This window comes from Felis catus, chromosome A2 (genome assembly GCF_018350175.1).
Source record: "Felis catus isolate Fca126 chromosome A2, F.catus_Fca126_mat1.0, whole genome shotgun sequence".
In the NCBI taxonomy this organism is placed as follows: Eukaryota; Metazoa; Chordata; class Mammalia; order Carnivora; family Felidae; genus Felis; species Felis catus.
In genome coordinates, this window is record NC_058369.1 from 120,510,475 (window position 1) to 120,534,427 (window position 23,953).

Below are 23,953 nucleotides of genomic sequence, written 5' to 3' on the forward strand. Positions count from 1 at the left end.
AGTTCATATTGAAAGTGTAGATGCAACGTAATGACAGCAATGTTAGAACACCCTTTTCTGTGTGCATGGTTTTTTTGTTTTGTTTTGTTTTGTTTTGTTTTAGTCTCCACATGTGGAGTACAATGCCTGGAAGCCACAAACGAACATTAGCCAGAGAGAGGGTATTATTTATCACAACTGTAAAATGGCTTATTTGAGATAGTGCTACGTTTACAATTTACTTTTATCAAGTGGAAGCACCTTAGAATCAACCATCTATTCTGCATCTACATTTGTAGACAGTGGTGCCAAGCACATTATTCTCCAAAGCCATGAATCTGTCTTTGTGAACTACTCCATAAAGCGGAGGTTTGAGGCACTGATCTAAGTAAATAAGAAACACGCGCACGTACCCACACGCAATCCGTAACACCCCGATATTGATGGCAGAGTTCATAGGCTGAAATTAGCCAAACTAGTTAATGAACCAATCGCATTCATTTAATCATGGCCAAGACTTCATTGCCCCTCCCTTCCTGGGCTGACCTCACCCCACCAGTAGAGGATCAACAATTTGTTCTATGTGCTTCCATGCCTTCCACTAAGCAGGTATCCGGCAGGGATGTGCTCTGTTGAACTACAGCCTGTTTGGAAATTCTTTTGGGAAATCTGATGGTAGATGAGTTGGCTTATTCTGAGGACATTTCAATGTGAAGCCACTAATATTGCCACTCAGTTCTTCCCTACGCATGTGTCACATTCACTCTTCTCATACTGAATATTGGCCCGAGCTTACCAGACAGTGTGAAGATGATTATTATGAACAGCTAGATTCGCTAAATTCAATGATTGCTTAGTGTTGTGCTAGGTAATATTCAGAGCGTTTTACATATATTACCTCATTCAATCCTCACAACTCAAAAAACTTTATATTGGTTTTTTTCCCCCCAGTTATATACAAGATTGCTGAATCTCAGCTGGCTTATGTTTCCTGCCTAGGGTCCCCCAGTAAGTGTGGAATGGAGATTCTCACCCATGTAACCTGGCTCCAGAGTTGGCCACCTAAAGAGGGTGCTCTGGACTTTTAATAGGATTCAGCTCTTGAGTTACAAGTCTGGTCTTTTCAGAAAGTCCCTGGTAAATGTGATGGCCAAGTTAAAGGCAAGGTACACGTTTTCAGGCAAATCTCATTGAATATCATCCTCAGTGTCTTTTGGACACAACAGGAAAGTTTGCCAATATCACCGTTAAGAATGCATGGAGACTTGTATTCTCTGGTCTTTCCAACATGGCTTTGATATGTCTCTTTCCAGAATGAAGTGTCCATGTTGAAAAATGAGGTGGCCCAGCTGAAACAGTTGTTGTTAACACATAAAGACTGTCCAATAACAGCCATGCAGAAAGAATCACAAGGATATCTAAGTAAGTCATTGACTTTTTTTTTTTCTTTTCTCAGTGTCCAGTTTTTTTTTTTTTTTCGCCACTAATTTTGCATTGGATTTTATTGAAAGAGCAAAAGTAAAGTGTAGATTGCACACCCCGGCAGAAATCATACTAGAATTCTTCAGTGGCTGCCAGACTGTTGCACCAGGGACATCCCCCTTTTCTGACCCCTGCCCATCACCATGCCCCTCCTGATAATTTCTGGCTAGACTTTCCCTGCCATTTCACATTGTAAAATTGTACCGAATTCCAATTCTGCAGCCAGTAGAAAAATCACTTGCTGGAGCCCACCTACCAGTGGGCTAGCCGCCTTCCAGAGAAATCCAGGGGCTGGGGTACAGGCATTGGGTGAATCACATCCAATGCCGTAAGGTATATAAGCTGCTGGGCTGAAAAGTGAGTGACCTTGTCTCGGTGCTCCAATAAGTAAAGTGGACCCCTTTCTCTAGACCCCAGTTTCTGCATCTGGAACATCAAGAAGTTAAATGCTAGTTGAGTGGGGGATGGTGGGAGGAGCAAGGATTCATGGCTGAAGGTCAATTCATTTTCAAATAATTTTTTAGATTGAGCAACACAGATTCTCCCACCACATGTGAGTATGTTTCCACATTTGATATGCGGATGGCTACTTGAAAATACAAAAATGGGGACGTTCACACACCAAGACTCCAACACGTGAAATCATTCTGCTGGTGTAGAAAGCATGGCTTTGCTTGTAGCTATAAAGTGGGAAGGCATAGCTGGTGACAACAGTTTAAAATAAAGTTTTGAAATTAACGTCCAGGAGAACACGTGTGAAACTCTTCCATTTCTGGTAAACATCTAGTAATGTTTTCCCGAGTAGGCCACAGGTCCGCCCAAGAGGAGCTATATTGGTGTGTGCGTGTGTGTGCTTTTTCCTAGGTCCGGAGAGCAGTCCTCCCGCCAGCCCCGTCCCAGCTTGCTCTCAGCACCAGGTCATCCAACATAATACCGTCACCACTTCCTCTGCAGTGAGCGAGGTCGTGGGAAGCTCCACCCTCAGTCAGCTCACCACTCACAGAACAGACCTGAATCCCATCCTTTAAAATCCACCACTGGGTCAGACCTTGCCTCCAAGAAGAGCTGTCGCATATCATGCGTCCTTTCCTTTAAGGGCATTTTTAGAATTAACTCAGACCTGGAAGACTCCTCAGCCCTTCAGAGACTGGCTTTCATTTTTATAGTTATTATGGAAATGTCGTCTTTTATACTTAGTTCTATAAGAAAAAAGGGAGTTATGCAATTAATTAATCTATCAGCTTGGGAAATGCTTTGGTGCTTTTCTCCAATTTTCTGGTACCAGTGAACTTGTTTATAAACTGAACTCCTTCTGTATATAGACATGGTTTCATTCTTATCGGTCCAACCCTTTGCCTGAAACATTGCATCTTGTTAAACCGCAGCTTTTAGCCAAAATGAGGCATGCCCACATGTCACGTAAACGGATGCAAGGTAACTGGGTGGTGAGTCTGATGATGTCGTAACACATGTTGAGTTTGTGCTGTGATGTCGCCAGAATTCCAGATGAACACAGAGCCTTTTCCATATTTGTCTTCCTCTTATTATAAAAAAAGGATGAGATCCACTGATGTCCAAATAAAACCACCAAGCATCTCCCCACCTCTCCTCCTCCTCTTGGTCCACCTCCTTGAATTGCCCTCCAATTTTCTCCACTCTCCCTCTCCTTTTCCACCTTTTCCTGGGCCGCCTGTGTACTCTTCATTTTTACTTTCTTCTGTTTTATTTTTCCACCTTTAGCATTGCAGGTAAAGAAGAAAACAATGCCTAAAGGGAAAAAAAAACACAAGTAAATCTAAAAAAATACGGATCTAGCCATTGCTTCCCTTGCCTGTGACCCACAGCTGGAGTTCATTCATCTCTTGCTTTTTATAAAATGGTAAGCAAGAGAGGTTTAATGTGCCTGATTTAATGTTTTTAATAATCAGAACAAATAAAAGGTGGCTTAGCCATAGGTGAAACACTGTTGAATGCCAGCTGTGGAGACACCAGGGAAGGGAGCCTATAAGCCTTGATTGTGAAGGTCCAAATTATGATGTGGGCTGTAACATCACACCCTCGAATTACAACCGGCTTTATATGGCCTGTCTATAAGGCTAAAAATCCATAGACTATATAATAATTCAGAAGGGCTCTATTCACTACACAGATTACAGTGGTCAATCATCAGCTGCTAATAGACTAAGATTTATTAATTATTTTTTTCTCTTAAGCCTATGGAACTGGCTTTGCTATTCTGGTGGGTGAAAGTACACGCTCTACTGGAGGAACAAAGAGAGAAAGAAAACCTGATGTTCCCGTAGGGGTGCTTTCAGCTCCCCCCCCACCCCCCACCGCCCCCAGAACAGCCAAAGCCTTTTTTGGCTGCTGCAAGAATCCCGTGGATATGGCTACTCTACTCTTCTGAATAATTCTGATTTATATTTTCAACAACTTTCATCAGCTTGCCCATTATAAAAAGCAGATAGTCCCGAACCACGGTTGTGCCTCCTTGAAACAAGCCATTCTACTGTGCTAATGTGTGCTAATATCACATCTCACAAGTAACGGGCTAATGTTTCTCTCTAGCAGTGTAGACAGGTGCTGGTGTTTCATCTCCATTTGAATGCTTGACGTCCTAACATGAGTGTGTGTGTGTGTGTGTGTGTGTGTGTGTGTGTGTTCATGGGATTTAAATAATAGTATTTTACAAAAGGTGTTGCTTTTATAAGAGTTCAAAAAAGGGAAAGATACATGTGTGGATGTGGGTGTGTGTATATGTGTTTATCTCTCCCTGTAGCATAAGAATCTATTTTGGAGAAAAAAGAAAATATGAGAGTCGTGAAGCATGATTTTTATAACTAGTTTCAGTTTTATCTAATAACTTACTTTTTAAATCAGTATTTATCAACCTTTTTTTTTCATGTATGCAGTGCTTTCAAAAGAAAGTTTTGAGTGTCCAGGGAAACTCATGACTAGATATATGGTCTAAAAATCAAAACAAAAGCAAAAGCAAAACAAAAAATAAACACACACACACACACACCAAAAAAAAAAAAAAAAAAAAAAAAACCAAAAAAAATTTTTAAAAATGTTAAAAAGAAAGAGAAAAAAGAAATGCAAATTAAAAGGATTTTCTATTATATTTTAGACAAACATATCTTTTTTTTAAGTATTTTAAATACTGAATTCATAGTTGTTTTGTTTTGAATCCCAGCCTTAACCGCTGAATGGTTGAACCTAACTGGCTTCCTAAGAAATATTTAAGATATATCTCTATTCTGAAATTAAATTTAATTTTTTCAAAACTCCTTTCTAGGACCGTCTATGTGTCTCTCTAAAAAAAAAAAAGAAAAGAAAAAGAAAAAAAAAGAGCTCATTGAAATGTTTGCTTGGATTAAAAAAAATTTTTTAGTTTTATTTTATTTCTTGCTTTAAGTGAACGATAACTTTTTTTTTCTTTACTGCATGCATAGCACTTAACGAAATGGATTTTTTAAAAATCCACTGGTAATATCAGAATGTCCAGAAAGTGGGCTGTCACTAAAATTATGGTTTACTTTACTTCTGCTCCGCCTCTTGATTGAATATTTAGTTGTTAAATTGAAAGCCTCTGTAGTGAAGAACTTGCCTGAGTTTTCTTAATTCAGCAACTTGACAGTTTGACTGATGTGCATTATATAGAGCTCAATTATGTCTGTTTTTTATGCTAAGTAGGCAAACCAACCACACACACGCGTTAGCAAACGGGCCTCAACGTATAATTAGAATAAACCGTCTTCTTGTTATGCTCGGGGCCTTTAGGTATGTTCATTAGCAGTGTGGAAATACAGTAAATGGAAGATGCCAGCTAGTTGTCAAGGCTTCTTGAAACCCTGAACAGAAAGGCTCCTTGGTCAAATCCAACACTCGGCTTATCAGGAGAAGTACTTCACCAGAAGGTCCAGCCTTCACCAGACCGTAGAATAATCAGTCTGCCTGAAAATCCCTCCTTGCCCTACATTTTTTGCCAATGTGGGAAAACATCTTTTTGCTGCCCTATTCTCCTCTCCCACTCGATCTAGATATGGGTCATGCACCCATATCTTCACAAATCCGTTGTAGTGACCTTCAGAGCACCCATGCGGAGGAGGGAAGGGTCCTGCAACACTGCCTCTCCTCATTCACCTGCGTTTTTTGGTTTTTGGTTTTCGGTTGTTTTTTTTTTTTTATATTGGCAGCGTCTGCCTTTGAAGTCACTGCCAGCCTACCTGGACATTTCTGCGACGCTTCCCCTGCCTTACGTGATGGGACGTGGCAGCTTAGATAGGGGCACCCGGTGGCATTTCTACCAGGTGACCCTAAATTGAGGCATCCACATCTTAAGGGTTCCTTCTGAAGACATTTCCCAGAACACGATGCCAGGGCGGGTATAGGGAAACCCCGGCCATGGGCGAACATACTCATTTGAAAGCCTGTGTGGAGCTGATGTTTTCCCTTCGATACCCCCACCCATCTCTCTCCTCCCTCCGTGTCAGCGTGTGCGAGTCCCAGTGGTTAACGCGGCCTGTGGGAGACAGCAGTTTGCGTGGTATCACCGCACGAACTGTTAGAATCAGGGTGACTGACTTGGAGCAAATGCTCTTTGGAGCCTATCCCGTCAAAGGAACCAAATGCAGCACATGTTCTGAACAGAGGGGCGTCAACGGTGAATGTGCAGGCGGTTTTTGTTGCCCGTTAAGTAAACTTTAGCGTCTTAGTTGAGTTTGCCGTTAAAATCTGAAACCAGCTGCGGTGAAAGACCAGCCTTTGGCTGGGGAGTTTGAAGCATCGGTAACTGCTCTCAAACTAGCCATCCAGTTAGGATAGAATGTGCTTCTTTCTGGTTAATAAAAACCATCTAAGAAAATATATATGTATGTATGCGTGTATACAGTGGAATTCAAGGACCAAAGCAAAATTTGAACAGGAATCTATTAATTTAGAATTTTATAAGATATTTATTAATAAATGTTATTTTAAAACATTCCATTTGAACAGTATTCTTCCGTAGGATCTACTTGTTTTTAAAGTGTTAGTTCATAATAAACTTCTCTACTTGTGTATATCTTCATTTTTCAGGGTTTCAAACGGCTCTTCTCCATCATTTGGTGGAAATGTTTCGCTTAGCTCTGTGCATAGCAATTTCAAGGATTTTGTTATTGCTCTGTGAGTTATTTTTTTAATCTGTGTTCTGAACAGTGTTGTTTTTCACATTTCTTTCTCTCTCTCTCTTTTTATTTTTTTTCTTAATGTTTAAAGTAAGCTCTTTCCTTTAGGAAGCGGAGTTCAGCTAAAGGGAATCAGTAACCACGACTGGAACAACTTTCTTGTAAAAGTGTAAAAACAACTTCATCTCTGCTTCTCTCCACCCCACCCCAATTTCCTAGAATGCCTTGCGCTATTCAGCTTCCTTGTGCTCTTTTTGCCCTTTGCCAAACAATGGGCCCTAGCTTTAAGCCATTCAAGTTCCATTATGCAGTATATCTGAGAAGGAAAAGGAAACAACCCATTTAAATTTGAATAAAACTGTGCCTCTGCGAGCAGTAGCAATTTAGAGTCTCTCTTCTGCTTTTAAGATAATTTATATTTTAAAATTGCACTTTAGCTTTCTCGATCCCTTTCTGTTTCTCTTGTTCTCCCTCAGACCCCCTCGGAGCCCTTAAACCTGCCTCTGCTCCCCACTTTCCAACTCCCCCACCCCCTCCCCCTAAGGCTCTGAGCTGCACCGTTTAAAATACTTTACAGAATATTTGTACCAGGTACATTTGCGTAAAGTCGGGTTCCTCACATCAGCCTAGATGAAGCCTGCTACGGAAATACCAAGAAGAGCCAGTTTATATTCTTTACCCCTTTATTCATAGCATGTTGTTTTTTGTTTTTTTTTTTAATGTTATCTTATGCAACAGATGTGAGGCAGCAGCTAAGCTACACTTAAGAATTTTCTATCTCATTCTCCAAACCAAAGTGTCCTGAATGAGCCAGGAGACTTACTCTTTTGTGCATCGTGGTGCACGTGGACTGTTGTCCCAGCCATTGTCTCTCTGAGGCTGCTGAAATAACAGTGGCCCTGTCTGTGTCATTCCTAGGTCTCAAAAATACAATGTTGCCTTGTGACGTCATTAGGGACAGCACCTCTGTTTTACAATGATAATCTAAGAAAGGACAAGAAGACACTGAAGCAATAAACGTCCAAGTAAAATTCAATACCAAAACAAAGAAAAAAAAAAAAAAACAGAACAGAAAACCCTAGGCTCATCATGTTGTGAAAACGAAAAAGTGTATGTCCAACTCAAAATATTTTACTATTTCTTGTGGAGTTTTTCAGTGATGTAATGCTTATAGCCAAATTGCTTAAAGAGTGTTTATATATTTTTTTCCTTATAAATTGTCTATTTTTAAAAAAAAAAAGAAACTATTTACCACAAGTTGAAGGGGCGGGGGGGTAAGGCCAAATTGCCAGCATTTGTTAAAAGATTAATATTCTTACGTGGCACACTCTGATACCTTTCCAAGCTTATCATCAGAGGGGAATCAGTAATGATCAGCTATTACATTTCAGCCAACTTACAATATCTAGCTCATTAGAAGCCAGGATGTAGAAAGCTCTTCTTAGGGCATTTAGGATTTCTTACATTGAGTTTCATGCTATAGAACTTTCTAGGATTTTTTTTTTTTTTAAAACAGAATCATTTTAGCCTCAGGACTGAGAATGTGGAACCTGAATAAATTAGCTTTAAGTATATCATTAAAATCTTATGCACAATAAGCTCATTAGATTCTAGTTGTCTCCTTAGAATACCAATGTCACGGACAGGAGATCATGGAAGGTATCAGCAGTGCTGTAGGGGAGGGCATTTCAGAGAAGGAACCCCTCCTAACCAGCCAGCCAGTAGAAGAGAAGACCTACTCACCCTCTTTTCTTCTACGTTCTGCTAAATCACACCTGCCTCATGGAGAGAGGAGTTCTGCCTTTGAGGTTTGTCTTGGAGAAATGATAAGCTTGAAATGTTCTCCCTGGAGAGGACATAGGGTTTGGGATCTTCTGAAAAGGCCTGGAAAAAAAATGGCTCAGTTCAAACACCATGGTCTAGGATAATTGGAACATAAATATTGTCCAAAATATGGAACTTAAAAAAAAAGTCTAGCATTATGCAAAGTGCTAATTAAGGAAGTCCCAAAAAAAAAAAAAAAAAGGTGCTGTCACTTTAAGTTCTGGACTGGGGGGGTTGTTTGTAATTGTAAACAGCAAAGCATTTATGTTTGTCTGTCTATTTGTAAAGCAACCACCTTCCTTACTGGAAGGAGAAAAAAAATTGGGGGTACATACGTGTAAATACTTGCTGCAGCATTTAATATGTTCAATTTTATGTTAAGCTTTTTGTTGCATTGTGAACACATTTATTGTTATCAATGGACAATGAGTTCATTAAGACTGTTCAACTAGGTCAGATTTTTACATCTCTTTGGAGCAAGAAGAGACAAGATTTTGTGCATTTGTACAAATGTTAATAATATCACTGCAATTCCAATATAATAAAGCACTCAAATGCAAATAACACCTGTAACTTTCGTATGATGAAATTCGGGCTTGGGGATAACGGTATCTATTCTGCACGTGGTCTCATTCGTGCCTTGTAAACCAAAGCTTACTCTTTCGGGGTCGTGATTATCTAGGGACAAAAGGAGGTGAGCTTTTCTCCTTCGCAGACCACCACTACCCTCTCACTGCCTCTTCCATCCAACTTCCCACCTGAGGCCACCAGTCTAACACATTCACAGTGGGTTGGCCACACGACTCAACTTCTCGTGGGGGTCAACAGATTTTAATAATCAAGAAATACGGCCAGCATAAATTCACATTCAGGATTTCTAGGAACCAAGAAGCACATACTGGCCACTCAGGCAGTCAACTCCTGGAGTTTTTTGCTTGGCTTCCAGAGAAGTCCTAAGGACAGTCTTAGCCCCTTTCGAGGTCTTCCAGATAGCAACCCTGCCCCCTTTCCTTCCCTTCTACTTTCTTTCCCTGTACTTCTTTCGTTAATTTTTTAGTCACTCTCCTCTTTCTCTTATATTCAATGTCTGATCCAGCGGCATGGCCAGAATCCAACCATCATGTTGGATTTACCATTACAGCTCTGTCCAAATTACCAGCACCTCTCACCTGGATCCCTGCAATACTCTCCTGACTGGCAGCCAGAGTGAAACTTTGAAAATGGAAGTCAGACCATGTCCCTCCACCGCTCAAAATTCTTTAGGGACTTCTCCCCTCATTCAAAGCAAAAGCCAAATTCCTTACTACTAAGTTCTGTAAAGGCCCTCCATGACCTGCCCCTCCGTTAATTCCCTGAGCCCATGTCCTACCATTTTTCTTCCCCCTCACACCTCTCCAGTTCCACTGATATTTTTGAAGTTCCTCAAACATCGCTTGAGCCATCCACCTGAGAGTCTTTTCACACGCTGTTCATTCCCTCTACGCAGAATGTTTTCTCCCAAATATCAGCATCACCTCCTCATCTGCCTCCCTACTACTTAAGCCTTTCCTGACCATCCTCTATAAAATTATGTCACCCTCACTCTTCATTCTCTCCTGCCTTGCACAGACTTTATTTTCTGTAGCATTTACCAGTATCTAACAGACTTTGGTCAATTTTATTAGTTGTTTTTTATTGTCTGTCTCCTCTAAGTAGAATGTAAACCCCGCAAGCACAAGGGCATTTTGTTTCGTTCACCCTTGTGACCCAAGATCTAGAGCAGTCATACACGATGGGCACGCAATAAACACCTGTTGAGTGGATACTCTTCTGTTTACTTTCTGTCTTCTTTCTTGATCTCAGAACACTTCAACCCAACCACTGGGTCCTGTGACCACAGCAGTCATATTTTAAAACCAAGAACCCAGATGTGTCGTCTTCCACGTAGCCTGCCAGGATATTGGAAACTGGGACAGAAAAACAATTTGGGTGGGGAGGATGATTGCTGTTCTAATGGCAATCCCATCTGTTACATTTACATTTAGACCACTCACTACACTCATAGTTCCCAAGAGAGTCTTTCTAATGCCCATCCCACCCGTGTTTGCAATTTCAAAGCCATTACTATTGGTTCAAAAAAAAATGTTAAGATCCCACATTTATACTTTGAAGATAGACAGCTCTAATCTCCATTCTATGTTTCATGCCTCTGTCCCTGGAGCTTCATAACATCCTTTTTTCTTATACTTGCTCTTGTGGTTGGTTATTGGTTGGTTGCTGGATCACGTTTTAATTTTGCATTACGTATTTTCTTATCCAACAAAAACAAGGTTTTATCAAAACAACCTGCCTTGTGGTTTGGAACCTAAGTATCTTCACTATGAGATCATAAGACTCTGGAGCACGATGAGCCCCCCCCCCCCTTTTAAAGCAATTGAAAACAAGACACTTGGTGAGATCTGTTCTCATGGCAGTAATGTGGATTTTATCAAAACAAGCATGAAAATTAGGCCACAAAAGAGAAAAAAAGTACTGATTTTAAACATACAGAATCTGGGTTTAGACTCACACACTTTAGAAGCACTTCTTTTGGCAACGAGAGATGGCTTTTCAAAATGGCTGAAAGGATGGATAAATTATTACATCTGAAAAATAGTCTTCTAGATAGTAGACCTGAAAAACATAATAATCATATTGAAAATGGTCATATTTAAACCTGAAAATTAAGTCATGACTCTTTTAGTAACCACTGAGTTTCATTTACTATGTTGCCAGGTACTGTGTCTTTGCTTATATCACATTTCTTTGTACCAGTGGGAGGCTGAATCGTAGCAATTGTCAGCCATCTTCCATAAATCCACATAGACCCGATGGGCTAGAAAAGGTCCCCTGTAAGTCACTTGCTCTTTCTCAGAAAGAGATCTGCCCATGGGTTTTTTTTTTTTTTTTTTTTTAATGAATTAAAAAGGAAGATCTTATTTTCACCACACATTTCTAACTCCTTACTAATCTTACAGCAAGAAAATTGTTCTGAGTATCTAAGCTTGATTGTATTGTATTTACACGGATAAGTCCATGATCTACTGTTACTACATTTACGTCTTATTAAATGAGTACTCTCTACTTAAATTGGCTTGCTTATATGGATCAATCTTAGAGTAAATCTACTTAAAGAAAGAGAAACCCTGTTAAGGAGGCTTGAGCGAAGGTGGATTTCTTGTTAGGACCTCAGAGGTAGCTCATGGGGTCCCTCCTGGTACTGTAGCAACTATCCCAACAACTCCGAAAAGTCACTAAATAACTAATCTCTCTGGCGTGTCTGTCTCTTGGGCCATATCATTCCTGATTCTGCTTTTGTCTTTCCCTCCCTTTCTCTGTCTCTGCAAACTGGTTTGTACACTCACTTAATTGTTTCTGTGTGGGCCCATCATTTCTCCTCCAAAATGACAGCCTCAGCCTCCAGCAGATCTTTGGTCTTCTAGTTCAAACACCCAACATCAATTCAGTCTCCATCTTTCTATTCCAATTTCCCAGGAGAGAGAATCTGATTGACCATATGGGGTCAGGCATTTAATCCTAGTACAATCAACTATGTCTAGGGAAGCAGGGCTATATGTATTGAAAGCTCTTACTTCTAGGGGCGAAACTGGCTTTCCAAAAAGGAAGTGCGAAGATGATTTCAAAGGGAAGTAGTTATTTTTAAAACAATCTATAGAATGTAGTCATTTACCCTTAAGACATACCAAGAGGAAAAAGTAAAGTGAGATTAATGCAAAGTTGGGCATAGAGTAGATGTCAACAAATGTTGATTGAATGAATGAATGGTTGATGAGTTACTGTTTTATTGAAAGCTTAAAACAGAATATTCATTAAAGATTAGGTAAAACTAATTTTACAAAGCTAAGAAATTTTCTGGATATTATGGCTCAGTTTGTAAGCCATAATATCCAAAATATAAAAATTAACCATCAAAGAGAGTGAGAAAGGGGCACCTGGGTAGCTCAGTCAGATCAGCGTCACACTTTGGCTCAGGTCATGATCTTGTGGTCTGTGAGTTCGAGCCCCGCGTAGGGCTCTATGCTGACAGGTCAGAGCCTGGAACCTGCTTCAGATTCTGTGTCTCCCTCTCTCTACCCTCCCCTACTCACACTCTGTCTCTCTTTCACAAATAAATAAGCATTAAACAAAAAGAGTAAGACAGATTTTAGTTTGTCATGTTCACCATGATTTCCCATGCTCTTGCTTAACCTGACTGATTACAGTTATACTTTCCAAGAAAGATCATGACTATATATATACATATATATATATATAATCTCCATACCTGATTCCAGTGTGTTTCTGTTTGTAAGGAGGTCAGCGTAATGTCTCCAGGGTGAGGTTAAGAAACATTCTTGTCTTAAAGCTCCCTCCAGGTACCGTAAGAACGAAAGAAGGCTTTGTGACAAGGAAACAGGGCAGCTTTTATCAATAAGCCTCCACGAAAACCGTAAGAATTGCTACCAAGAAGACTAGAACAAGACCCTAAAAGAGTATAACAACCTGGAGTAAGAATTAATAGTTTTTCATTTTAATACCAAATTGCCCATTGATTTCCTATATGGCTTTCAACAAACACAGATTTCTGTTCCTCACTTGTCTCCTTTGTCAGTATAAACACACATGGAGTGAAGTGGGAATTATTTCCGTGGTGACTAGCTACAGAACTTAGCCACTAACATACCTTTTTCTGGAAATTTCTCTTCCCCCCCACTCCATCATCTGGCTCCTCCAGGAGACTCCACGGTCCAAGCCTCTGGCCATAGCTTCTTAGTCTAATACTCTGCCTCTAACTCACAATGGAATAGGAGCCCCAACAGCTAGATACTGGGATAGGGGGCCTAGAGAGTCAGCCTCTCTCTCTCTCTCTCTCTCTCTCTCTCTCTCTCTCTCTCTCTCTCATAGCTTGGAATCAAAAAGATATAAAACTTAGGACCTGTCAGGATCCAGGTTTCTGCCAGGTAAGGGAACTCAGTCTATAGCAAGAAAGAGAAATAAAGCGGAAAACAGCAGAAGCAGAGAGAGAGCTCTGGAAATGGTCATTTCCTATTGAAATAGTTCTTAATGGCTCACTGCAACCACGACCCTCCTCATGGCATATTTTTATCACAAGATAGCCCAAGGTCCATCTGATAAATCTCTCCTTTTGCTTAAGCTAGTTTAGGAGGGTTTCTTAGAAGCCACAAAGGTCTAATGGATGCTCTATTCCTAGAACTACCATGAGAAACCACCAGAAGAGCTTCTTCAGCCTTTTGAGCGTCTGCTATACTAATAGAGGAAAGGAGATGGAATGTCACTGCAAACAGATGCAGCCCATTCTCATTCCACACACATGAACATGCATTAGAGGTGGTTCCCTAGACCTAGACCGACAAGCTACGTGTACTGAAGGATAGTCACGCTACTTTTCTTCTTAAGGAATGTTCACCAAGTTAGCATTATACTTGCCTAGAAATGGAACTGTTTTATTTACTGTTATTTGTTTCATGTTTTTATTTATTTTTGAGAGAGAGCAAGGGAGGGGCAGAGAGAGAGGGAGGCCGAGGATCTGAAGCAGGCTCTGTGCTGACAGAAGAGAGCCTCATGCGGGGCTTGAACTCACAAAACAGGAGATCATGACCCGAGCCCAAGTCAGATGTTTCACCAACAGAACCACCCAGCCTCCCTGAATTGGAACTGTTTTAAATACTCTGATGAATGGATAAAGAACTCTAATACCTTTCATTCTGTACATGTCCTAAGGTACATAATAAAATGTGTAAGTCGCACTTTTGATTGAAAATAATGGACAACTTGACTTCCAGGGGCTGTAACAAACAGGGGTTTATCTTTCTGATGTAATAGGAAATCTAGAGGTAGGGTGCTTGGCACTGATCTGGAAATGACATGATGTCAGCACCAGCAGCTTATAGCCCTCTTGGCCTCCCATTCATGGTTCTCCCCTCCTGATCACAAGATGACTACTGAACCTCTAGAGCACATCCCCAGTCAAGGAAGAAAGGAGGCAGAAGGATCAATACCAGGCACGTTCCCTGCTGTGTTTTAATCTGGAGAACAAAAACTATCCCAGAACTACCCCTACCCCTGGCCAACCCAATTGTGTTTTCCTGGCCAGTATTAGGTCACCGGGCCACTCTCCGCTTTAAAAGAGGCTGCAATAGTGGGAAACAGGATCATCATGCTTGTTTAGACCCAAGCTTCCCAACTAGCGTGCTGTGTTGCATAAGGCCAGTGGGTTACAGTTAAGCCACATAAAACGGATCTGGTCATTTCTTGGTATAGCAAGGCCTTTCTGGCTGGTGGCCTCTGGCTAGGCACATGGGGCCTTCCAGAACACCTCGTGGAGTGGTCTGAGAGGAGTGGTGTCCAATGACATACTCTGAGGTCCCATCGGGTGGTAAGCATCTGGCACTTGCTGGCAACATGGTGAGGCTGGCCACGGAGGTACACACTGGAACCCGGCTGCAGGGTCCACCATGGTGCATAAGGGCAGTGGTCTGGGGCCTGCTGGAGAGGTTTTTATCCCAGGTATTCAAGAAAGAGATTGCACAGTGTGGTCATGAGGGGCTAGGAGTCAAGGAAGTCTAACAGGGGCTCCTGGCAGGACAACTCTGGTGGACTACCCTCAATTTCAGCCCTCCCCTGTACCAGAAACTTCTGTCCATGTGCAGTTGATGTCCCATTTTAGGAACAGCCAACCTACATGAGCCACATGCAACATGTTGTGGTCCAACATTTTCCTGTTCACAAAGTGCTGTCACACGTTCCCATTTGTGTGTCCTGAAAATTATAGCTTCATCAGGATTTTTACCTACTTGGTGTGAACGGTTTAGATTTAAAATACCTTCACGTTATTAGATAAAACTTCAATATTGTATTTGTCAAAAGAATTTCAGGCTTAACAAGTCATTTCAACTATGACAAATTTTGAATTGTTAGAAATATGTTTCTAGGTTGTGTTGAGTCGCCAATTTGAGCAACATTGTGATGGCTTTCACGAATTTGAAGAGATTGTCAAAAAAGAAAAAAGACGCTGGGTGATAAATTGTATTTAATCATTCCAGCCCTAGAATCTGATTATTAAAATTTAGGTTTGTGGTGGGGCGCCTGGGTGGCTCAGTTAAGCGTCTGACTTCGGCTCAGGTCATGATCTCATGGTCCGTGAGTTCGAGCCCTGCGTCGGGCTCTGTGCTGACAGCTCAAAGCCTGGAGCCTGTTTCGGATTCTGTGTCTCCCCCCACCACCTCTCTCTGTCTCTCTCTCTCTCTCTCTCTCTCTCTCTCTCTCTCTCTCTGCCCCTCCCCCACTTGAACTCTGTGTCTCAAAATAAACGAACATTAAAAAAATTTTTTTTTTTTGGTTTGTGGAAGTAAGCTTGAGTTTCTCATTTTAAAACACTAGAAAATATTTTATTTGGAAGTTTTAACTAAATTTAAGAATTCATATCTTTCTAAATATTTTTATTTTTTTATCACAATTATATGATACAAAGAGAATGTAATAGAGTCATTCTCTCCAAGCCCCATGATGCCTCCAAATCCCCTCCAGGTTAGCACAGAGTTCTGTGCAAATTTAATCATTTTCCATGTGTCAAGTCATGAAAAATGTTTGGAAGCACTGGCTGAGACCCCACCATCCATCCCCAGAGGTGGACAGGCCACCACCCTAAAGGCACGGAGGTCCTTTTTCGCCTAGAAGCCTGGGAGCCCAGCGGCATCTGCCACAATGTAAGTTTCCATTGTATTCATTTCAAGACATTGAGTAATTGTGTGCTTATTTCCTTAGCTCTCCTTTGAAGGTATGCTAAGACTTGGCCCCCAGTACAAAGTAATTAAGTGAAGCCTCTCCAGGCGGGGCTCCCTTCTCCAGATGTCTTGTGGTATGGTTCAATTACCTTAATAACAACATTACCAAATAACTCCATTTTGAACAGATTTTTTTTTTTTTTTTTTTTTTTTTTTTTGGCCAGGCATAAGCCAAGCATTCTGGCTGAACTGGGGTGGCCACACTGTTTCCTATCGTTCCTTTGCCATCTCCAGCCTCTGAGAATAAAGACTTTCAAGAGGAACATGTCTTGTGCAAACCATTCTTTCTGCCCTTTCCTGGGGGGGGGGGGGACCCGAGTCTGCCTTGATCCCCTCAAAGTTGGTATTATCTACGGTTCTCTCTTCCTCTTACTTTTCTACCTTTGATTTAATTTGTCAAGCATCGATTTAGCACTGACTGTGCCGTAGTATGGAGAGGACAGAGGTGATTTAACCTAGTGCTGGCCCAGGATACCCAAGGTTGATGTACTGAAACTGGACACACAAAAGGCCGACAATATTTGGATTACATTCTGGGAAGGTGATCTGTCTAGTGTGGCAGGGAAAAAAAAGAGGAGGGAAGATAGAGACTGAGAGGCAAGTTGGTGAAGGACTAAACAATTTAAACTTTAAGCAAGAGACAACAGGAAGCCTTCAAAGACTTTGAGGCCAAGTGTGGTTTGAGAAAGCAATATGCCGTGTTATAATGCTTCCCAGCTTACAAAGTGCCTTCATACATCCCCATTCATGAGTTCCTTAATTTTCATCAAATTAATTATGAGCGAGTGTGAAGAAAGTTACCGCTAGAGGAACGTTGTCACAGTCAGGCACAAGCTCTCAGAAGAGCGAGACTGAGTACGGGCTCTGGTGTCAAACAGCCTGGATTTGCAGCTGGCTCTACTGCCTTCTAGCTCTCCGAACCTCTTAACCTCTCAGTGCCTCAGTTTCCTAATACGCAAAATAAAAATAATAACAGCATCCACTTCGGCGAGTTACCGTGAAGACTAAATGACAGAATACATAAATACGCACACGAAGTCTTGAGAATGATGTTTTGTGTATACGTTCTAAAAAAATTTATCTATCATTACCTTGTGATACTATTTTCAATCCCCGGATTAATAATATTCTACATATATATTGCATATATACGTAGTTTACACACATACACACACGCACGTATAATATCCCTGACTAGAGGGGTGCCTGGGTGGCTCAGTCGGTGGAGCGTCCGACTTTGGGTCAGGTCATGATCTCACGGTTCGTGCATTCGAGCCCCACGACAGGCTCTGTACTGACAGCTTAGAGCCTGGAGCCTGTTTCAGATTCTGTGTCTCCTTCTCTTTCTGCCCTTCCCATGCTCATTCTCTGTCTCTCTATCTCAAAAATAAATAAACGTTAAAAAAAAATTAAAAAAAAATTTCCATGGCTAGTTTTAAAATTCATAAGAAGAGAATGGTCTGTCATGTTCCAATGTTAACTATAGCACTTGACATATACTAGCCTCTCAATTAATATTTGTTTAATGAATAAAATGTGGATGAGACAATGTTATGCATTCACTCAACTTTTTGTATTTTATCCTGGGCAGTTACGGGGGACCATGTTTCTTGCAGAAGCAAGAAGTAAACTTCCATTTTGTTAATCCACTAAGATTGTTTTCTAATAGCAGTTAACCTAGTTTGACTAATGCAAAAGGAAGGAAGGGAAGAAGGAAGGGAGGGAGGGAGGCATATTCACTTTCATGCTTTTGTCTAATAGGAATAAGCAATACTTGCAAAGCAGGACTCGGAACTAGAAGAAGCCTTCAGAGAACAGCTAGGTTAACTTCCTCATTATGCAGTAAGGAATCAGAGGCCAGATGTGTAAAATGACTCATTCAAGGTCACAAACCTGAAAGTGGACACCAGACTCCTGATTTCCAGACCAGTGTTTTGTTTTATCTTGTTTTGTTTTTCCTATTGGCCCTATTGGTTTCTTATGCCATTTTTCCTAGGAAGTGACTATATTTTTGTCCCCCAAACTGAGTCCATATGAACAACAAAATAAGGAAATTCTCTTTTATTTTTTTTTAATTTTTTTTCAACGTTTATTTATTTTTGGGACAGAGAGAGACAGAGCATGAACGGGCGAGGGGCAGAGAGAGAGGGAGACACAGAATCGGAAACAGGCTCCAGGCTCTGAGCCATCAGCCCAGAGCCTGACGCGGGGCTCGAACTCACGGACCACGAGATCGTGACCTGGCTGAAGTCGGACGCTTAACCGACTGCGCCACCCAGGCGCCCCGGAAATTCTCTTTTAAAAATGAAACAGGAAAGGGAGAGAAGGTGACACTTAACTAGAAGTCAAAGGTAAATTAATACTAATTACCTGTTGATTTTTTTTTAGTTCATTCAAATGAAAACCTTCCAACATTGTCCCAGCTATGCAGCCTGATCTGTGTGCCTGGGTAAGCTGCCTGCCTCTCAAATTCCAGGCACTTTGGACCAGGAGGTCCAGTTACTACAATAATAGTCTCTAAATCCAAACACTGTGCATTAAACATTAATGATGGCATGATAATACTTAATTGTGCCTGAGCCACTTCTCGACTAAATCATAATAGCATTAACTAATAAGAGATTAAAATATTTAGATTTTGGCTAGAGAGTTTCCAAAACCAATCCCCCAAAGTCACTTAGTTTTATTTATTTTTAAAACAATTCTAAAGCTCTTCTGAACAGTAAAGTACAGAGCAAATACATCAGGGACAATAAAAATAAAAATTGCAAATGAATAAAGCTTCGAGGAACATTTTTTTAAGTGCACAAATCCCACGAGCCAGTACAATGGACTTGAAGTCAGCATTTCTAGGCCTGGACTCTGCTTCCGTCATTGACTGTTTAACCTGGCAAATCAACCTCTCAAGGCCTCGGTTCCTGCATCTATAAAATCAGGACAATTTATATCTCATGAGGTGTTTATGAGACGCTACAAGAAGGCCAACACAGTGCTTAGGAAATATTTGTTTTCCAAAAGTGAGGAAAAGACTTCAGACTAAGAAACTTGAACTTGGCCTATACTAGCCGCAAAACCTAATTACCGAATATGGTGACTGGAGGAGAAGCTCGTGAAAGTTGCAAATTTCATGAAAGCGGCCAGATCTATTTTTGCCTAACATGGATGGGGGGATTCTGACGGGATCAGATGGAAGAAAGCTTAACCTGATCATCCTGATTCTTGCCACACCATTGCCGTTATACCAGCAATATTTCTTCATTTGCTCGTTCACTGGCCAATAGAACACTCTCTTTCAGGCTTCACCTAAACAAATTCCGCTTGCCTCTGAGGTTTTCTCCTGGGTTATGGCCAACCTGAGAACCTTGCTAGATTGGTATCCTCATTGGGGCCTAAATGCACACAGTGCTCAATAAAAATTTTTTCAACTGTCCTGCCCAGCAACTCACTGGGGTTGGATATACCTCAGGAATTGAAAAGGATGGCACTTAGGTAAATGAAGAAAGCTGAGTGCCATGTAAAAAGAACCACCCGGTATTATCCATTCCCTAGGCTAGAGGCCACTGGTGAATCAAAGACAGCCATGGGGTTCACCACCTGCTTCATCCTATTTCAGCTGTGGCCCAGAATCAAGGGGAAGGCCCAAAAACCCAGAGTCGATTCCAAAACCCAGAAACCAGTTAAGCCAAGACTCATTTGAAAAGTGAAGTCAAACGAACACTTTAGCGCAGGAAGATGATGCCTGTCTTAGAGAGAGATGTGAAAATGAACAAAGGAGAGCGTTTGCTCAACAGTCTCCAGCTGTGAACTAGGCAGTACTGGGATCGCTTAAACAAAGGGAGAAAAACATAACTCCGCTGGCTTAGCATGTAGTTGTAGTTACGCAAGCCAACCAAACGCCGATGGCAGGGCTATAAGGTAAGAGGAAAAATCAGAAAAAAGCAACCTGCTGCTTTAAGGCTTTGCCCTGCATGACTGGACTGGTGCAAGGCCGTGAAGCCCGCCCTGGTGAATGCGGACCAGCCACATTGGTATCACCTGGGAACTGATTAGAAATGCAGACTTTCAGGGGCGCCTGGGTGGCGCAGTCGGTTAAGCGTCCGACTTCAGCCAGGTCACGATCTCGCGGTCCGTGAGTTCGAGCCCCGCGTCGGGCTCTGGGCTGATGGCTCAGAGCCTGGAGCCTGTTTCCGATTCTGTGTCTCCCTCTCTCTCTGCCCCTCCCCTGTTCATGCTCTGTCTCTCTCTGTCCCAAAAAAATAAATAAACGTTGAAAAAAAAATTAAAAAAAAAAAAATGCAGACTTTCAGGGCCCACCCCAGCCCTAATGAACCGGAATCTGCATTGTAACAAGACACCCGGGTCACTGAGGATCGGTTAGAGTTCGAAAAATGCTCTTATACATAGGTTTTGTCCACCAGGTAGCCTCAGTGTGGAGACCTTGGTCATGAAAGAAAGTAATGGAAAAGGAACCAAAGGGTCTAAGAGGACCACATGTATTCACTAGTGCAGGGAAAGGTTTCATTCACACAGAGCCCCCACTGCTCACTTCTAATTCAGCGTGGCCCTGCTCCTTTTCTACTCTGCACCTGAACGCTCGCGTCAGACCTCCCTTTCATCCAAGAACGCTGCTTGGTTCTAACTTTGGCCTCCCGTCTACATCAGGGGAAATATCATCCACCCCGAATGCCTACTTTGCATTTGTAAAGCAGCAAATTCATTCCGCTGATAGATAAAACTCACAACTAGGAATTTCAACAGTCAAGCCCTTTTCCCAGAAATAGAATCCAATGTTTGAAGTTACATCACTCCACCATGTTTTCTTTATTATTTCTTTATTTTTAACTGAGATGTATTTGATTTATACTATTGTGAAATTCAAATTTTTTAAAACATTTATTTCTGAGAGAGACAGAGACAGAGCACGAATAGGAGAGAGCCAGAGAAAGAGGCAGGCACAGAATCCGAAGCAGGCTCCAGGCTCTGAGCTGTCAGCACGGAGCCCGATGAGGGGCTCGAACCCACGAACTGTGAGATCGTGACCTGAGCCAAAGCTGGACGCTGAACCAACTGAGCCACCCAGGGGCGCCCCCACCATTGTGTAAATTTAATGTGGGCAGCATGTGGATTTGACACGTTTATATATTGTAATACGGTTGCCATTGTAGCACCTCCGTCAGGTCACATAATTATCTTTTCGTTTTAGTGGTGGGGGTAATTAAGATCTAGTCTCTTAGCAAGTTTGATGATCATGGTACCATATTGTCTGTATTCACCATGCTGTGCATTAGATCTCCAGGACTTACTAACACACTAGTTGAGTGTTTGAACCCTTAAACTACATCTTCCCTCTGCCCCCCACCACCCAGCCCCTCGTAACCACCATTCTATTCTGTTTTCAGAGGAGCCTGGCTTGGTTAGATTCCACATATAAGTGACATCATACGGTATTTGTCTTCCTCTGTCTGACCGATCTCACATCCCATAATGTCCTCAAGGTTTATCCATGTTGTTGCAAATACTCTACCACTACTCTGCTTAAAGGCACTAGTGAAGAGTCTCCTTTCTCATAGAAATCAAGTAGTTTTCTGATTAATTGAAAACTGGAAGAGGTTGCATGATTTTGAGTCCATCAGTTATCCTGACAGAAAAGCTTCCATTCAGCCTGTTGGACTAACATTGCTAAGAGATCTTAGCAGCAAGCAGTACCTGAAAATCTACAAGAAATGCAAAATCTCAGGCCCCATCCTAGACTTTTTAACCCAGACACTCTGGGAGTAAGGCCCAGCAATCTGTCTTAACAAGCCTTCAAGGTGACTTGGACGCCCACTCAGATTTAAAAATTACTGATTTGGGGAGCGCCCAGGTGGCTCAGTCGGTTAAGCGTCCAACTCTAGATTTCTCACGGTTCATCAGTTCGAGACCCATGTCGGGCTCTGTGCTGACAGTGCGGAGCCTGCTTGGTATTTTCTCTGTGTCCCTCTCTCTCTCTGGGCTCCTTCCCTGCTCTCTCTCTCTCTCTCTCTCTCTCTGTCTCTCAAAATAAATAAATAAACTTTAAAAATATTTTTAAAAAATTACTGATTTGGGGCACCTGGGTGACTCAGTTAAGCATCCAACTGGCTCAGGTCATGATCTTGCAGTCCGTGGTTTCCAGCTCCGCCCTGGACTCTGCCCCAACAGCTCAGAGCCCGGGCCCCGCTTCGATTCTGTGTCTCCCTTTCTCTGGCCCTGCCCCTCTCATGCTCTGTCTCTCTCTCTCTCTCAAAAGTAAATGCACACTTAAAAATTAAAAATAAATAAATAAACAACCATTCAAACATTTAAAAATTACTGATTTAAGGACAGATTGACCCATCAGGAAGACAGTTTAGGCCAAGAGAGCCAAGGAGTTTCCATAGGAAAATCTAAAACATATTTATGGCAAGTATTTCCAATAGGATCATGAGACTCAGAGCCAGTCGGTCAAAGGCAAAACTTGAGGATCTCATTGTTTAAAGAGTCAGGTGGAAATATTGTTTCTTAGGATAATTATAATTGGTTGGAAACACTGAAATATTTATATGAGAACGTTTTCAAAGCAGACACTGTTTTTAAATCAGCTGGCAGGCTAGAAAAAAACCTAAAAGGAGCCTGACAATTTGCTCTGGTGGTGCTGCTTCTCTTCTTTAAAGATTTTAGAAAAACGTTCTGCTCCTGGGTCATTTCATTTTATTCTTGTTAACTTATAGCTTCAGATTACAAAACACTTAATAATCAAATAGAGAGGCTCTTTTTCATCCTATAGTGCCTTCTGCCTTTCAGCTAATGGATAAATTTCCACTCTGCTTCCGAGCGTTCACTTATTGCAAGAAGCACTTGAACTCCATTTTGGTATGCAAACAGCCAAATCATGCAATTAGCCCATGCCTGGTTCTCCAGAACCAGCGGGCTGCATAGACACAGGTCAGGACCGTGTGGTTTTATGTTCAGGAGTCAATTATACTAGCTAAGGGAGATGCACTTAAGTAAAGTGCACTAGGGCTTTAATAGCTATCTTTACGATACAGGGAAAGCCACTGTCTTTATACCTGCAGTCTTGTTATCAGCTTAATCATATTTTTAATATCAGAATGTGGATTACAGTTATGTCACTTAGTACAGGCCAAGACCCTTCCTTCCTCCCTCCTCAGTAGGTTCCGCAGGCCACACAATGCCATGTTATGAAAACTACCCTTTAAACCTGATAAAATATTTAAGACATGTGTCCTGATAGTGTTATGTAAGCAAATACCAAGAAGAATCCAGTCGTTGGTGAACCTGATCAGGCCAGTCTCCAAGGACCGGGAAAATAATCTAGCCATGGCTGCAGTGCTGATATGCAAGGAGAGATTCCCAAGGTGTGGATTCCTGCAAGATCAGAGCCCAAATACCCTACACACTTCTTGAAAAGTGATTCCTTAATTGTTGCTTATTACTTTAACTAGGTTCAAGAGTCACTGAATCTGGGGACTTCAGTTAAGAAAGATTAAGTATTTGTGCCTATGGCATTGAAATCATAGGAAAAGGCAAAGGACAGGTGATCTTGAATGCAGGACAAAGACTATACGTATACATGTAATATACATATAATATACATATACATATATAAGTAATATACAAGTATATGTACATATACATATACATATAATATACAAGTAT

At 41.5% G+C, this 23,953-nt stretch overlaps 1 protein-coding gene and 1 long non-coding RNA gene across 13 annotated transcripts in view; one reads left to right on the forward strand and one right to left on the reverse strand.

Annotated features, from left to right (window-relative positions):
* Positions 1-9,017, forward strand: part of CREB5 (cAMP responsive element binding protein 5) — a 495,995-nt gene extending 486,978 nt beyond the window's left edge. For 9 of the 11 annotated variants that reach the window (XM_045052533.1, XM_045052534.1, XM_006929280.5 and 6 more), the window contains 2 exons: positions 1,293-1,401; positions 2,326-9,017. In XM_045052533.1, the coding sequence (XP_044908468.1) occupies positions 1,293-1,401; positions 2,326-2,489 (273 nt within the window). In that variant the 3' untranslated portion in view covers positions 2,490-9,017. Of the gene's footprint in view, positions 1-1,292; positions 1,402-1,985; positions 2,209-2,325 lie in introns of those variants that run through there. The other 2 variants (XM_045052537.1, XM_045052536.1) reach the window with 2 other exon arrangements.
* Positions 1,047-23,953, reverse strand: part of LOC109497506 — a 38,176-nt gene continuing 15,269 nt past the window's right edge. The window contains exons 7-11 of one of the 2 annotated variants that reach the window (XR_006594310.1): positions 17,078-17,224; positions 12,757-12,869; positions 11,002-11,105; positions 7,453-8,513; positions 1,047-3,228 (exon numbers count right to left, since the gene is read on the reverse strand). This is a non-coding gene — a long non-coding RNA (uncharacterized LOC109497506). Of the gene's footprint in view, positions 3,229-6,455; positions 6,591-7,452; positions 8,514-11,001; positions 11,106-12,756; positions 12,870-17,077; positions 17,225-23,953 lie in introns of those variants that run through there. The other variant, XR_006594311.1, reaches the window with a different exon arrangement.